We start from the raw sequence: 17,260 nt of genomic DNA on the forward strand, positions 1-17,260 counted from the left end.
TGTGTGTATTCTTCCTTTCATTTGTAAACAGTTGTGCACTATTTAGTCAGTAAAATTAGACTTGATATGGTTAAATGAAGACAAAGAAATCTCACTGAATATCATCAGCCATAAAATAGGCATAAAAATTAGTACAGATGATTTTGCTATCCTGTAGATAAACACAGCCTCTTGTCATGAGTGTCTTTCTGGCCAAACCTGGACATTAAACAGCTGTGATAAATGACTGTTCCGAATTCTCAGTGCCTTAAATGTGAACACAACCCAATATGCTTTGAAATAATGACGAGAATTTGCTATGCTAAAAAGTTGTTTTAGTTGGCTACTTAGAGAAAACTGCATATGCCACTTCTTCATTTTAATTCTTTTTTAAATTGTCATATTTTAATTAGACTGCAAATAGGGTATTAGTATATTTTATATTACTGCAAGAAAAGTGTTCTTGTTGCTTTAAGTTTAAATGAACTTTCTCTAAATGAGATAGGTAGTTCATAAACAGAACTGCTGTAAATTCAAGTAAGGAGTTGGTTTTGTACTAGATTTAATGATGGCTCTGTAAATCATTCTGTTCACTTTAAAGTATATTATATACTTGACTGAAAAGAAATTATAAAGTGTGCTTGGACTACAGGCATTGTGTAAACAACAGAAATTCAGGAACATTTTTAGCCGCAGCACCAGCATTTGCTCGCCACTGCTAACAGTAAGCAATGCTGCCTCTGAAAGGAATTCACAGAAACTGCACTTCAACTTGCCCAGTCAGATCTGGGGGTTTGTGCTGAAATTTGTCACCTTTCAATTTGTCACCTTTCAATTTGTCACCTTTCAATTTGTCACCTTTCAATATTTGGCAACGCTGATTATAACGCATTTTTTTCGTATAGTTCTGAGTGATATTAAAATATATAAGATAATAACATTTTCATAAAAGGGATCTAATGAAATGCATATATAGGAATATACATTTTGATAGTGATTATAAATCTTGGGAAGTTGATTGTTGCACTGAAACATGCAATTTGCTGGACTTCTGTGTAAATTTCAGCACGGGAGTTTAGAGGGCAAAAGAAACATTTTGTTTTCTGGGCTCACCTCTCCCATGTTTAATATTTTATATTTGTATTTACAGTAAATATTTAGTTTTTTCATAGGTTGTGGGGTTTTTTTAAAGAAATAAATTCTTCAATTATAATCAACTTTTTGCTGCTTATATATAAATTACTCTTGAAGAAAAACTAAGTAGTTTGGCACTATTGTATTGACATAAGGTTATTTGATAAACAAAACTTAGCTAAGAATTTTTAAAAAACTTTCTCAAAAAGCATTTGTCATAGTCATCAGATTAGTTTTATAATATGACTGCCTCTTGTATTTTTGGATAATAAACATAATTAAGTGAAATTTATCATGTGGAAAGAAAAAAAGAAGCCTCCAGATGAGCCTCTTGTCTGCCATCCAGATGCACAAGCTGACCTGTTGATATGCTTTGAATGAACAAAATGAGCAGCACCCTAATGGTGCAGATCAATTAAAAATCTGGTAAGAGCTCCATACCAGAAGCAAAGTAGGTGCAGACTGAAGTGCGCTTTTTGTGTCCCTGGTGCCTCACTTTGAAAATATGCTGCCTTTTTCATGTGTGATTATTGTTTAAAAGAGCAGTTTGATACTAACATTATATGGTGATAGTTTGTTCCTTGACACAGAGGAGGATTCCAGCATCAAGATGCTGCTCTGTCTTCTTTTATGCGTATATACATACATATGTAATTGTCATACTAAGGCCTGGCCAGTCCCATCTAATAGGAATACTTTTTAGGTTTCTACTGATTAAAGCAGGAGCTGAAGCTGAAACAAGAATTAACAGACTGGCTGCTGTAATATTAATGTTAATTAAAGACAATTTAAAATAATTTATCATTTATGTAGGGCTATTTAAAAGATATTTAGAGGGAACATAAGTCCAGCTTATTGAGTGTGTGTAGCTTGCCAGCCATCAGCTGGATCTTAGGTTATATTTAAAAAAAATTTATTGCTAGTTAATTGATTCAAAGGCCTTTCAAACACATCAAAGGGAAATTAACTGTATAATTAAGTCTCTAGGTTATCTACCCTTAGAACTTTGGGTTTGGTTTGCATTTTTGTTTGGTTGTTGTTGTGTTGGATTTTTTGTTCTTTTTTTTTGGGGGGGGTGGGGGGGTGATAGTGGGATTGGTATTTTGAAATAAAAGCCAAGTTATGAAGATATGTTCAATGTTGAGCACTCCATAACTTCTTTTTTTAATAGGTACTTGTGTAAGTTAGCCTAAGTCCATGTTTGTAACTTGATCAAGTTGTTTCAGAGAACATAAAATAATTCGAAGCAAAAAGAGAATTATATTCCCCATGTACCTGAGGAGAAAATCTAGTAGAGTTAGGAACAGTGCCAAAATCTTCAAATTTCTAGCACGTGTTGCCTTTTGTCATCGTGCTGAAAAAAATGTTATCTGTAAGATATGATAAAGAAATCTGGGTAAGAGGATGTGTTTGCCTGTATACGTAAACAGAGAACATGCTATGCGTGATGATGGACATGAGGTCAATTGCTGAGTGCGATCATACATGGACAAATCACAGCATGTCAGTCTCTGGAGGGCTGTGTTGTGAATATAGAAGACAAATTATGCCCTCAGGAAAGGAATATATTGACTCGTTTGATCTGTCTTCTGAAGACTGCTTGAGAAACAGATTTAGTAAGAAGGCGTGTTCTGGTTCTGAATCAGCCTTTCTGCCAGTACTGTTGTCTGATAAAGCAAAACAAACAGGTTACCCAGAGAGGATTTTGTGTGTCCACCTTTGAAGTGATTCAAAACCCAGCTGGAGACAGCCCTGAGAAACCTGCTCTGGGTGACTCTGCTTTGGGCACAGAGTTGGCCCTGACAACTTCAGCTATTCTGTGATTCAGTGAAAACACAGAAAAGAGCTTTACGAGGCCTAGAATTTTCCAACTAAATAGCTAACTTCGTGTTACCATATTTTTTTTTCTTTTTTAAGATTGGAAGTTTTCTGAGAATTTACAGTATTCATACGAAACAAGCAAATTCTGACAGTGATGTCTCATGTATAGAATTTCATCTTCATGGTGGCACCTGTTACGGTCGAGGAATAGGAGTCTTACCAGAAAGTAACCCAGATGTTAAGGAACTGAAAGCGTAAGTTATATTTCTATTTTATAGTGCTGTAATAATAAGGCCTGGCCACATTAACATCCTTAATCAGTTTCATGGTGGAATGTAATCTTTTAAATATAAATGCTATGGTTAAGCAAATTAGTTGAGCATGTTTTAAGCATGTACCTACGTTTTACTTTGAAATTATGAGACTTAAAATATGTTAAAATGAAGCATATAATATAAATGCTTTACTGAAATGTGTTATATACATAAGGAAAGACTAAGTAACCAAAGTCTACATTCCTTTATTGGGAATTCTGTTTACAGTAGTGTACAGATTTATTTTGGCACTATATTGTGTTTAAAATTCCAGAAGAGGTTGGAAAAGTGTGTCTCATCTGCATCATTAATATACACTCCTTTAGCTTCTGGCTCAACTGAAGTTTATGTTTCTGCTTGAGAATTCATGTCTAAATGTTTTAACTGTCTATTAGTAAACAGTTAAATGTATGTATAGTTATATATATGTGTGAAAGACTATTCTAGGTTATAAAATATTTAACCATTTATTTTTAGATTCTTAGAATCGGTGGATCTGGCAGAGAGTCAGAATATGGAAAGCATGTCTTCATTGGAATTAGATGGCACTTTTAACAATATTACAGGTAAGAACAATTGAAAGCTGATCTGCCCTTTCTTTTAACATGTATATGGTCAAGGTAAGGTCACAGTTATTGCTTTTCTAAGCATGTAATGTTACTTTCACTTGCAAAGCTTTAGAGAATTCTTTTGGATTATTAGACTGGAAGATGATGTATCCTGTCTCACAGCAGAGGCCTTTCATATACAGGAAAAATACTTTAATAGGCAGTAGTGAATAAATTATTAAACACAGATGGTGTTCTTCATCATAGTATATTAAATCATAAAGCAGAGGGATGTAACTCCCTCCCTCTAAACAGGGATTCCTCAGAGACAGGCATTGGAAACACTAATAAACAGCTCTTTGCTGAAAGAGCCCTTCTAAATCCATTGGACAGAAAAGTAGTCTCATATAGACAGTTCCACAGATCCAATATTATTATTTTAATGATGTTTGTTGTTGTTGTTTTAGTCCAGAATAAAAATAACGAAAAGTTAATTAAACTCTGAAGTTAGTTGGACATAGTCTGCATCTTTGCTTGTAGCTTTTAAGATCCTCTGTTACTTAGCCATTAGCAACATACTGTGACAGGATATTTGTAAAAGGATGCAAAAGTCAAGAATTAATAAATACTTCATGTCTAAACCAAAACAGTGCTCAGGTTTACTGCACGGTGTATGTTGTAGTCAGAGTTGTTCAGAGGAGGGACCAGACAGTCCATAGTTTTTTTTAGAATCATTTTTGTATGCTCTGGTCCAGAAAGATTACAGAGGTATGAATGCAGTTTATGTCAGCGTGATCATTCATTGTATACATTTGAAAAGTGTTCATTTTGATGGGCATTGCAATTTAATATATGCATTACTTCCTCCTCACGTATATTAACTCTTGATATCCAGTGTTTGTCTCCTGTTTACTTTTTCCTTTTGCCACATTGTTTGCATATAATATTAGGATTTCCACTTTCCTTTGTTCAGCTTTTTGTTCTGTATATCTGCCTACCTATCTGTTTTTGTGTGTCCACATGATAAAGAAGATAAGAAGGAAAATAATTAAGAAATTCTTCTTGATTTTTAGATCTTGAATCACACCTACAGAGATGTCAGCAGTTATCTGTTACAGGTAGGAAACATTTTAACCTCAAGGTTAGTTTTATTTTTGCTAAAGAGCAGAAATATTTTTGAGACATCAGCTCAAATGTTGAAATAATATCTTTTACTTATTATAGTAACAGCTATTTTAGGAGTGCAAGTTTGTGAATGTTACGTTGGTTTTATTCTGCTTTTAAAATAATATGACATATTTGTATATTGGACTTTCATTTTTTTTTTCCTACATGTTGAATTTCTGTACCCTGAAGTACGCCATGCTCACACAACCTATTGTGATTTATCTTAAAGACTGTGGTAAAATGTTGTATTGATAAAACTGAGGCTGGAGCTGGGGAGAGAAGGTGGGAATTAAGGGAAGATACGTACCTGCAGCAGCCATTTCCCATATTCCAAATATGATGCTTAGAAGGTATGCGTGGTTCTTTTTTTGTCTTGTTATTTTGCAGTATTAACAGATCATCAGGATTTGAATAACACAGAACTGAAAGCCATTTTGAACAGCACAGCTCCACAACAGTATCGCATTAGAGCAAAGCTGAGAACTTACAAACCCCAGAAGCTCTATCAGTCTATTAAACTTCATTGTTCCAAATGCAACTCTTTGTAAGTGTTTCACACAACTGAGGTAATTAGGAATTGTTCTGTATGCTTTGGGATACCTAGATTTTCCATGTGTTTTCATTTTTGTGTAAAATGAGCTGAATGTAAGTGTATTTCGTATTTTGAGCAGAGACTTGAAATTCAGTGATAACTAATAGGTAAGAAAATTTTAAATCATCAGATGAGCTCTAGTTACAGATTTTTTTGAGTGGTTTCAAAACAGTATTTTTTCTTTATTTTCAAATTTAGCAGTGCATTTTTTCCCATACTGAAGTTGTGTTTCAGTACCTGTTTCTGTTTTGAGGTTTCAAAATAGGTATATGCAAAAATGTGTGGTAGTCTCCAAGTGAAGGAATAAAATATCTTTGGCTAAAGTGTATCTTCCAAAGAAGTAATCTTTTGTTCATCCAAAACTTCCAGGGAAACACCATTCATCTTGGTTTTTTTGTCTTTTTTATCTGACTTGAGTCAATTCACTGCCATTTTATCTTTATTATTTCCCCTTTAATGCCATTTGTCATTATATCAAATAGTGTTCAGTCAAATAATCATATGCCATTTCTGCTGTATATTCATCTCAAAATGAAAGAAAGTTTGTTTGAAATGGCCTATTTCCAGTTAAAATACTCAGTGACATACATTACAGTGCTATTCATGATCATCTGAATCCTGTATCACTTTTTATTTGCCTAACTTAACCTATCATCAGTCCCAAGCAAACAATTTCATTGTTACTGGTGTAAACTGTTGCCCTCTTTAAATGATGGCACATTAACATTCTCCTAGCCTTTTGAAATTTTTTGTGCAATCAGGATTTATTAGATACAAATATCACTGAGACATGAAATTGCCCCTACTGTCGTGTCTTACAGCTTTTGGATGCAAGGTAGCATGCTTGCAGCTTGAACAATATTGGTCCTTATCCAGATGATGTTAAAACATTCTCTTAGTTGCTAATGAAAGAGGAAGCATTTCATCATCTTCACAGCAGACAAGTACATGGTCTTTATTGCCAAGTATAAAAAGGAGATCATTACCAATTATCTCTGCCACTTTTGTCACTTTTCTGATGTATTTACTAACTCTCTATAGTAATAAGCAGATACAACTGATAGAATTTTGTTTGTTCCTTATGAACTTTATCCTTATCCCACAATTTTCCGTAATTACTATAGCCTTTTTATAGATTCTTGACTTGTTAGTGTCTTCATTTCTCTTTGAGCATATCGCTGTTTTCTCTTTGCCACAGAATTAGGGCAAGCTTTTAACCAGATAGATTTATGAGGCTTCATTTAGTATATTTCCCACTACTACTTCCACCATCCTGCTGCAATGATGGGATAAATTGCAGTGATTTTCCAGAAATTTAGCTTCTCTTTTGGGTGAGCTAAGTGGCCCAGGAAGGAAACATGATTTAGGGGCATCTTTCCCTGCTACATCTGAAGTTGTTTGCAAATGCTGAAGAGCCTGGCTGAACAACGCTCAATGCAAGTTTGATCCTGTTTGATCCTTCATGCAGTAAGATGTATATAATGCTTGGGATATAAAATCCTTGTAAGAGATGTCTTTTTGGTTTTTAGACTTTGACTGAAAGCTTCTCTGTAAGTAGCAAAATATCGGTATATGTGGATCTAGTATTATTCATGTATCCACATTATTAGAGAATTTTAAATCCTCATGTTTAGTTCAAACCCAGTTCATTCCATTCCTGCCTCTGTGGGAAATCTGCTGGCAGGCTGTAGAGGTTGGAAGAGTTTAATGAGTATGTCTGGAAAGATGACCTGCTATGTTAGGTTCTTTGCTTTTGCATTTAAAATAGTAATCCAGGAACAAAGGTGGAAAGAGCTCATGTGAGCAGCACTGTGTTCATGGAATGAAAGTTCAGGCTCAGAAGTTCAGGAGGACCTCTTGCGTGCCTGTTCTACAGTCATAGCAGAAGAATATCAAACTTTGGTTTCATAGGCAAGAATTTTTCTATTCAGTGGCAGAAGCAGCTGCTCTTGAGTTTAAAAATGAAATTGTAGGAATAATCTGCAGGAGTTGAGGCTATTTTTTTTTTTTTTTAATACATTGTCCTTTTTGTCTCAGTTCATATTCCACCTAAAGCCAGCAGGTCTGTCTTGCTTACAAGAAATCATTCTAATGCTTTTTTTCTTTGTGTGCCAACTACTGGCTTTTTGCCTGTTGCTGGTAATACTGGTAAAATTTGAATGGCCTGCATTACTTCTCTGTGGGTGAAAACTGGAAGTGCATGAGTGGTGCACTCTAGCAGGACAGGAAAGAAACTGTGTCATGCAGAGCTGCAGATTTTTCCCTTTACAGTGCACGTGGGAAGATCTTCTATTCCTGCCCTTTTTCTTTCCCCTGCCCCCCAAAATATGCTAGAACATAAAACTTGAAGTTATATGAGCTTATATGGTCATTTCACTCTTCTGAAGTGGCGTGCAGTTGTGTGGCCCTTTTAAGGCCTAAGTGAAACCACATCAAGCTGATATACTTTTCTTTGGATTTATATGTGTGTGGATGAAGCCACTAGACTATCTCAACTCCTAGGTAAGATTAGATTATGTAACATATTTACTAACATGAAAATTAATTATCTTGTTATAATTTGCTATACAGCTCTGAATGTTTAAACTGATATAACAACCAAGTTATTTTTCCTGTATATACTTCAACTCTGATGTCTGTATTTTAAAACTTATTTTGAGTACTACCTTCCTTGTTGCTAGATTGCTAGATTGCTTAAGGAGAAGCTGCTAGAATTTACTTATTCATTTTGGAATTGGTTTAGGCAAGAAGTTCCAGATGGAGGTGATTTTGACTTAATTTTACAAGGCTCTGCAGTTACTGCTCCAAACCTGGAATTACACAATACATCCTGGTATGATTCTGTAATGTGGACTACACGAGACCAGAAACAAAGGAAAATAGTTATCCATTTTGTAAAGCCTGATGAAATGCTTCAACAGCCCGAAGATACTTTGCTTATGATAGAAGGTAAGACAAATTGCCACTTACGGCACAGTTTCCACTCAGAGTATCTACGAAGTTAAGATACATTGAAGTTCTATTCAGTGTAACTAGTGATAATCATAAAGGCATTTTGAAAGAAAAGCTCAGCTAGAACTTAAAGTTTCTGTTGTGCAAACAGGAAAAAAAATCATCTGTGAAGGTCTCACAAGGTGCTTCTGTCTATTTTAAAACTATACCAATAAGTTTATTGTTGATTCTGCTAAAATTACCATGAGAAACTGTGCTTACTGATTTTTCAGTTTTGATTTGAAAACTTGCTGAGTCCTCTAAAAAAAGCCTTATTTTTAGTCCTGATGCAGAGAAGTGCTGAGAGGCTTCTTGTAATACAAGCCTACGATGAACTTCGTCAGCCTCTGGATGTCAGTGTTGTTTCAGATTAATAAAGCTTCTTGCAGCATGAGGTTGGTTTGGTTTATCAGATTTTCTCAGAGAAGAACTTTAGCTGCTGAACTTTAAACAAAGTAATTTAGCAAGAATACTAATAAAGAATGCTTTGAATAGAATAAATAGTTGCATATAGTAACATTCCAAGTTCAAAACAAAGTTTTCAGTTGTTCTCAACTAGAGATGTGAATAAGCAAATGTAAGCCAGGTGGTCCTTTGCACAAGGGTCAATGACAAAACCCCTTCTGTTTTGTTTTATATTCAACTAGTTCTGATATGTGCTTTATTTCTAGCATGTTCTAAACTGACTTCTTTTTTTTTTTTGGCAATCTAACCTTATCTTTGTGAAAACAAAATATAAAAGAATCTACTTCTACTCGAGTTTCCTAAAATAACTGAATGGTATAACTTGGTAAATCTTCTTCAGACACTAAAATGCCAGCAGCTAGGTATGTGGTTATCTGTGTATCACATTGAAGCACAAGGAAAAGGCATAATGAGTGTTTTAGCACTTTTCTTCCCAGAACATTGTTGATGAACCTTGCCAAAGATACATCCTATTCTGATTTTTATATTTAAGTTTTTGCAGGTGGAGATTTTGAAGTCTCCCTAGAAATATTCCCAGCACTTTTCCAGATACAGAGCACCATCAAAAGCCAAACACATTATGACATTTCTTAGACAGCCGTGGTCTAGGTTCTGCTTGCTTGTTAAGGACAAGTAATTTGCTCTCCTACAACACAATACTCTGTTCATCCCTATATTCATTATGCTGAGCCAAGGACTTTGTTTTCAGTGTTTGGCAACTATTGAGCTGGAATTGAGGAAAAAGTTGGATAACGGCCCAAATTTTATGTGACCCTGAAGTGAATCCATAACCATTGCTACAGATCAGTTGAACTGAAGAGTGAAACATTACAGCTAACAAGTAGACTAATGCTCCTTGCATATCCTCATTATTTGTACATGAAATCATTGTGATTCATGTCATTGCCGACCACTGGTAGTTCTCTGTGTTTTATGCCAGTCTCTTAGAAGCCAGGATACATTTACTCACTGTAACTTAGTATTACAGCAAAGTTGAAATTCTGGAGAGCTTTGAGCAATGTCAGTTAAAATCACCTTGAATTTGTATGTTAACATATGAGACACTTTATCTATGTCACTGTACTTGGAGGACCTTTGTTTTCTAACCTTTTGGGAAGCCATTTCAAATATCTGTGCCTTTTTTTTTTTAATTAGAAGTTGATTTTTTTTTTACTAGAAGCTGATTAAATAAAATCTTTTTATTGAACTGTTTCCACATAACTGTTCTCTGTGTGTTAACTTAATAAATTTACCGCATTTCCACTGAATTGGTGATATGTCAGAAAGATTCCATAATTAGTTCTGCAATTCATACTACAGACACTGAAGACAGCTTTTCATGTGATTTAAAATAAATTTGAAAGAACTTTTTCCAGTCACCAGAATTGGAAAATCTCAGGGTTCCAGCTGTAATATATTAAATTTCTTCTGTGTTCCTAGCATGGCCCCAATTAAAGTAGCATTCAAATTAGCATCAAGTTGGGTGGTTCTGCTTTTCCCACCTTGTGTCAATTATGACACAGTTGAACAGCTACTTTTTCACAAACTGCTCGTTAAAAATTAATAGAATTTTTCCCTTAAAATCTAATAAAACAGTTACTTAGGAGCAATCGCAAAAAGTCACTTATTATCCCCCTCTCAAGAAAATTGCTAGTAAAATCATAGCAGAAATTATATTAAAGTGATGCTAACTAAATACAACTTAATGGCTACAGTGATAACTATGAGAAAGATATTAAGGCACCTGTTCTGATAAATGTCCATCTTTGTTTCTTTATTGAGTCTGTTGTTGAAAAAGAATGAGAATGTTACAGACCTTTTTTTTTTTTTTTTCCAGTTTTCTATAGTGGGTCTCAATTCTTGTTGAAGGTGCTGAAGTCAACATCTAATTAGCCAAGAAATGCAAGTTGTTCAATTTATTCTTGATTGCAGTTTAAAAAACCATGTTTTTCTGTTTTGAACAGGTGGTACACTAAAAGAAATCTGGAAGCTTACAAAAAGATTCAAATGTGTTATTCCTGTGAGATCTACAGAAGACGATCTTGAATTACTAGATCTTTCAGCTCCTTTTCTTTTACAAGGGAACATAAAATATTATGGGTAGGTTAAAAGTACTTGTTGCTATTTCAGTAGTTGCAGTAATAGAGAACATTATCAAGGGATAACTTACCTAAATTTTTTGATGCAAAATATATAACATGATCAGTAGTACTGAGTTCAGGGATGAAATGCCATACTGCTACTATATATCAAAGGACTCAACTGCACTTGCACTTCATCTTCTGCTATAAATGTTAACCCCTTAATGACACAGCACCCCGGGTTCTGTCCTACCTGTGGTGCATGGTTAGGGCAGTGTACCACAGAGACAGAAATGCACAGATGAGTCTCTTCAGGCTGCAAAATGCCAAAATCTTACTATTTTAGTCAAGATCTTCTATTTTCTGGCCTTACTATTTAGATTAAGGTCAAAAGATATGTTGCTTTAAAAGTGTAAGCTGATTGTTTTTTTGTACACAGATAATATTTAGAGACCTGGGAAATAATTTCAGGCTGTCAATCCATGTCTCATTCTTTCTCATTGCTAGTGTTGCAAATGCTAGGACTTTGGAAGAAATACAGGATTTTGAACAGTCTTTCCTCGCTAAGTGCCATTTATTTGTATCCGCAACACTGCAAAGTGCTTTACCTATTTGTAGACATCAGTCGCTGTAGGGACAACTTCAGGAGGTTTCTGGATTCCACAGTTGCAGAGCTGTGGACCATGGTGCCCACATCTAGGTGTGATATTGCTGCTGTGTCCTGCAACACCGAGTTCCTGCTCAGTGGGAGCTGGCAGCTGTGTGTTCTTCCAGCTCAGAAATACCAGTCTCTGCCATGCAGCTGTTGAGTCCTCCTACAGCAGCCCCAGCAAGTTCAAGCAGAACGCTGTGTTGCGCTACTTCAGTCCTGTGGGCAGTTAAAAAATTTTTGTGCAGAAATATTGCCTGTTTCATGTGAACCTAAAGCTTCCCATAAGGGACTGATACAACGCATACAGATAATTATTTCTCTTGGTCATATATTGTTTTGACCTTTCCAGATATGTCTGTCCACAGCTTTTTTAAATAAAGGCAATATGTGGGTATTCCTGCTGGGAGTACAGAGTATTTCCCCTTGCACTTTCGTAATCCATATATTTCCCCAGCTACGCACAACTCACCTTCAGACATAGTTCTCTGTTTAAATTACTGTATTGTATAAGCCAATGCTCTATAAGATAGTCAATGATTGTTTATAGGATATTTTTGAAGGAACTTCACAAGTATGTTGACATTTGAGAGCTTTGTTCCCTGTTCTTTTTTATCAGTAGCATATACTTAGCAAAGTCTAAAAAAGATTCTGTGTAGCAGAATGAAAAGCAAACTTATTTTTGCTCTAGGAATGAGCTTGAATACCCATATAAATATTTATGTGTGCATATGCATGTATATTCATATGTATGTGTATATATATATATATATAAAAATACACACACACTTGCATACAAAAAACAAAATTCACAGCTAAGTTACTTTATTGGAGTTTGAGTGTTTTTTAAAGGAAAAAATAACTTCTTTAAACTTGGCTTTATATCACTGGATCAGAAGTAGTATTAATTTTTTTGACACTTTGTATGTAATTCTAAAAGATAATAACTATTTTAAGTTCTAATTGAATATACTAGCACAGAAAAAATAGTTCTGTAACTTTATTTCTTCAGCCAAATGAGAACAATTTTGAAAACTGTTATTCTGTATTGTCATCCACTTGCATTTGCTTACTATGTCATGTCTAAGAGATTTTTTTAATTACTCATAGTTAATATTTTTTTAACATGGATAAAGCCAAATTTTGCCTCTAACCCTTTGTGCTACAAGTTCAGATTCATTCCTGCTTTTACAAAGTGTGATGTTGTTTGTATTGAAAGTAGTGATATGTGAATATATGTTTAGCAATGTGGTGATCTTAGAATCATAGAATGATTTGGGTTGGAAGGGACCTTTTAAAGATCATCTAGATCCAACCCCCCTGCCATGGGCAGGGACACCTTCCTCTAGACCAGGTTACTCACAGCCCCATCCAGCCTGACCTTGAACACTGCCAGGGATGGGGCATCCACAGCTTCTCTGGGCAGCCTGTTCCAGTGCCTCACTATCATCATGGTGAGGAATTTCTTCCTTATATCTAAGATAAATCTCCCCTCTTTCCATTTAAAACCATTGCCCCTTGTCCTGTCAGTATGGGCCTTGGTAAAGAGTTTCCATCTTTCTTACAAGCCCACTTTAAATACTGAAAGGCTGCAATAAGGTCTTTCCAGAGCCTCCTTTTATCCAGGCTGAACAACTGCAACTCTTTCAGCCTTGATGTATAGTTTTCTTCTTTTCTGTTCACTGAGGTGGTCTTTCCCAGACCAAAATGATTTATTTCTTGTCCAGGATAATTCAAAAGCAACATTAAGGGTTTAGATGTGGTCTAAAGCTTGTGTGTCTGCTAAAATAGTTACTTTAAACAGCAATAGAAATACTTCTGTATTCCCACTGGGTAAGGAAATTTTTTATTTTTTTTTTTCTGTGCAGAAAGCTTCTAGTATCAATAAATCAGTGTTTGGTTAGTCTCAGTATCTTGTTTTAAATGCTAGGTGCAAGCAGTGTTCAACTCCAAAGCCTATCAAGAGTCTGAGTTCCCTTGCAACAGAACAACAACCATCATGGGAACCAGCTGAAATAGCACAAGGTGAGCTGACATGATACTCTCCTGAAATACTTTTCTGTCTTGACTATGAAGTGTTTAAATAAAAGAGTTTTGTTTCTTGTGTTGCAGTTTTGTCCAGAAAGCGCGTAACTTATGGTTATGCTTGAATATAAAGCTGTAAAATGTATTCACCTTTTACCAGCTGAAGTAACATATTTACTTTTGAAACCGTTACACTATAAATTAAGGGACTTTATATGTTGAGTAGCTTCTTCTACTGTTGGTGTCACTAACACGCATCATAGTACAGATATGAATTTTTGGTTGCAGTAGTCATTTTTAAACTGTGTACATACTTGCAGTCCTAGAAGTTATTCTTGCTTTTCCTTTTGAAGATACAGTTTTCCTGACCTGAATTAAAGAGAGTTGTATTTAATGAGAAGTTAAAGTTAGATTTTTATCTTCTCTAAGCCTTAGCAATGCTAAGCGTATTCCAGAGAATCTGCAAGAAGTAATATTCAAAGGAAGGTAATTATACCATAACATATATGTGTGTTCCATGCTTTGTGTGTTCCTTGTGTTACTTTAAGTAGTCAACACATTCAAATGCCGGGGGTTAAAATGGAGCTTTAAACTTTACAGCACGTTAAGGAGAACAATATTTTTGTGTTTATGTTCTAATATATTAAGTTGAAATACCTAGAAGTATATAAGCTTGGTAAAGACCTTAGAGAAGAAGAAACTATTTGAGCAATACAGTTAGTTCTCTTAAACTGTCATATTCTATTAAATAGATGTCAAGTAGTATATAACTGGCAGTGTTATAGCATCTGTGATTGACGTTTAATTCTATGAATGAATATTCATTAAATGCTTTCTGGCTTTTAAATTATTTTATGTGTGTTATTGTCTTATCATCTATATTTTCAGACCAAATGATAACCTGCAAGTATATTGGATCAGTTGAAAATAAAATGACTAGCCAATATAAGTAAATGTACCCAGAAAAGACTGATGCAGAATTGCAGTAACTTTGTATGTTTAAGATATTCTATATTTGCAGCATAAAAATCTCTGCAGTTTATAGACACATCTATTAAAGTGTTTCTAGGCAAATTGCACTCTCAAAACATGAGCCTCCAGTTTTTGACCTGTCAGTTTGTACTTTCAATTATACAGTATTCATCAGTTACTATTAAAAGAGGGATATTGTCAGCTTGAGTTGTTATATTTTGTTGCCCGTAGTCACTTTAAGAAACAGATTAATATGTTTTTACTCAGTTTTAGGTATTGAGCTGCTCCAGTATGTTTTTATTATGAAGTTTACACTGGTTGATGGAACAGGAGCAATAAATGCATACCTTTTCGATTATGTAAGTACATCTAGGTAAAGGTAGCCTATAGGGATTTTGTGGGTTTGGATTTTATTTGTTTTTAAAATAGCAAATGTATGTACAAAAATATTCATTCCATGTTACCTGCAGTCTTTTGTGGGGACAGTTACAAGTGTTGCGATGTTATTAATAGTGTCCATCAGTTAACATAGAGAGAATGGAATTTTTAGTAATTTCTTAATAAGATATCCGCATATAGAATATTAAAGCAAAAAGATAGTACTGAAGCTTGTAGGTAGATCATTTGGTATTTCCTTAGCCTTTTATACATTTCCATCACTGAGTTTCCCTTTTATTGGCAATGTAAATTAGGCAGCCTTAATGCTGTGTGAATGATGGGAGTGTTTCAGGATTTATGCAGGTGACTTCTGGATTAGTTCAAAATCTCATTACTACCTTTTTTTTTTTTTTTTTTAACTCCATTCAGTAATTCTTGATTTTTATTTCGTATCACCATGAGGTAGAAGAGGCCTCTGCAGAATTCCAAAAATCTCTACTTCAGGGTAACTCAGGTTGTTATCAGATACTACTCAATCCTACAGTTTACCTGCAGGAAAAAGGCCCTCAATTTCTTCTGAAGTGCCAGCTACTCGCATTCCTGCTGGTGGTATTTCAAACACAGGCCAACACCTTCCACACCTAAGGAACTGGGCTACTCTGCAGTGCAACTCTACGCTAGCTTCCAGTCACACTTCTGTAGGAATGCTCTCAGTTCTTTCCTTCCTCTTCTCTTTATAGGAAAAGTAATTGAAGGAAAAAATTGAAAAGTTTTATAGTCAGAAGAAGAAATGGAAAATGAGAGGAAAAAGTGATCGGTCCATTTTTCTGCTGGATTATTTGTTAACTTCTGATCACTTCCATTAAACATGTCATACAAAGATGTTAGGAAGACAGATTATTCTGTATTTGTATCTTTTAACAAAAAGGAGAAATTGCCATCAAAAACCTTAGCTCACTTTGAGAAAGTATAAGATGAGACTTTGGAGATACAAAATCAGGTAACAAACTTGGGAGGAATCAAATGGGAGTTTTGTCAGTCATGTTTATTGTATATGGCTTAAAAATACACAGAAAATGTGTCTTTAACATTTAAGTGTTTCATTCTTTATTTTTCTTCTTCATTCAGAAGTGTATCCCACACCATAAGCCTTTCTTCATCGTTTCTAAAACTATCAAAACATGAAACTTAAACTAAGGGAGTTCTGCTCTCTGCAGTCAAGGAGTGCAGAGGACTGACCATCCTCTCTGGCCATAACATTATGGAGGTTTATGAGGAATATCTCGAATGTGTGCTGTCTGGGTGACTGTAGTCCCTGAATAGTCAGGTGTACTGAAATACAGACTATTATTTTTTTCAGAAAGTTTGAGGTTTTTTCTGTATCTGCATGGTTATAGAAATAATATTCTGTTGTGTAACCTATCTGCATAATTTTAAGCTCCTTAAATTATAAAAGAACATGGAGTCAGGGTTCTGGCTAATGATTTCTTACCCCTCTTCCAACACCTCATATTTTTGTGTTCTCTTCCAGGAAAAGTTTTTCCAAATTCCTGCCTCTGAAATCTTAACTAATAATTTTCTTCAGCAAAAGATGCAGATGACAATGAATATGCTTTGCCCTCCAGGAAGAAAATTAGGTCAGTTTGACATTATTTTAACAGGGAGATGGGAAAGGAAAGAGTTTTTCAATCTGCTATTGCATATACAAAGTCTTAGAATTCAACTTAGGCACAAGCAAAACTCAGAACAGTGAAATACAGGAGTCTGTAAGGAGAGTTCCAATTAATTTGTTTTGATACATTTATTTAACAGCAGAACTCCCTCTTGAGAAAGAAAACTAATGGTTCAATAAATTCTCATGTAGCATGCAGTGATGTGTGAATACAGGCACTAACATTTCTGTTCAGATGGCAGTTAACCAGAACACCCTTATACTGAATGCCGCAGCATGGTAGGGAAAATGGAAAGGGTGTTCAGCACATGGCACATGCTTTGCATGAGATTCAACTCTTCAAGCACATGCTGAGCTAGAGCATCCCTTGCTACAGGAAACAACCATGGAAACTGAGAAAATACTTAATCCAAATCCAGTCGTGGAAGTTCTTGTGCGCTATTTCTGTTGTGCTTAACTTACCTGTGTCCAA

At 35.1% G+C, this 17,260-nt stretch overlaps 1 protein-coding gene across 5 annotated transcripts in view; it reads left to right on the forward strand.

Moving 5' to 3' along the window:
* Nucleotides 1-17,260, forward strand: part of POT1 (protection of telomeres 1) — a 66,123-nt gene that overhangs the window by 46,517 nt on the left and 2,346 nt on the right. For 4 of the 5 annotated variants that reach the window (XM_082066336.1, XM_082066339.1, XM_082066338.1 and 1 more), the window contains 8 exons: nt 3,031-3,188; nt 3,726-3,814; nt 4,870-4,914; nt 5,351-5,507; nt 8,299-8,504; nt 10,976-11,111; nt 13,672-13,766; nt 15,006-15,097. In XM_082066336.1, coding sequence (XP_081922462.1) covers nt 3,031-3,188; nt 3,726-3,814; nt 4,870-4,914; nt 5,351-5,507; nt 8,299-8,504; nt 10,976-11,111; nt 13,672-13,766; nt 15,006-15,097 — 978 coding nt within the window. Of the gene's footprint in view, nt 1-3,030; nt 3,189-3,725; nt 3,815-4,869; nt 4,915-5,350; nt 5,508-8,298; nt 8,505-10,975; nt 11,112-13,671; nt 13,767-15,005; nt 15,098-16,647; nt 16,754-17,260 lie in introns of all 5 variants that reach the window. The other variant, XM_082066337.1, reaches the window with a different exon arrangement.

Source organism: Streptopelia decaocto (genome assembly GCF_964273445.1).
Source record: "Streptopelia decaocto genome assembly, chromosome: 1".
NCBI classification, from domain to species: Eukaryota; Metazoa; Chordata; class Aves; order Columbiformes; family Columbidae; genus Streptopelia; species Streptopelia decaocto.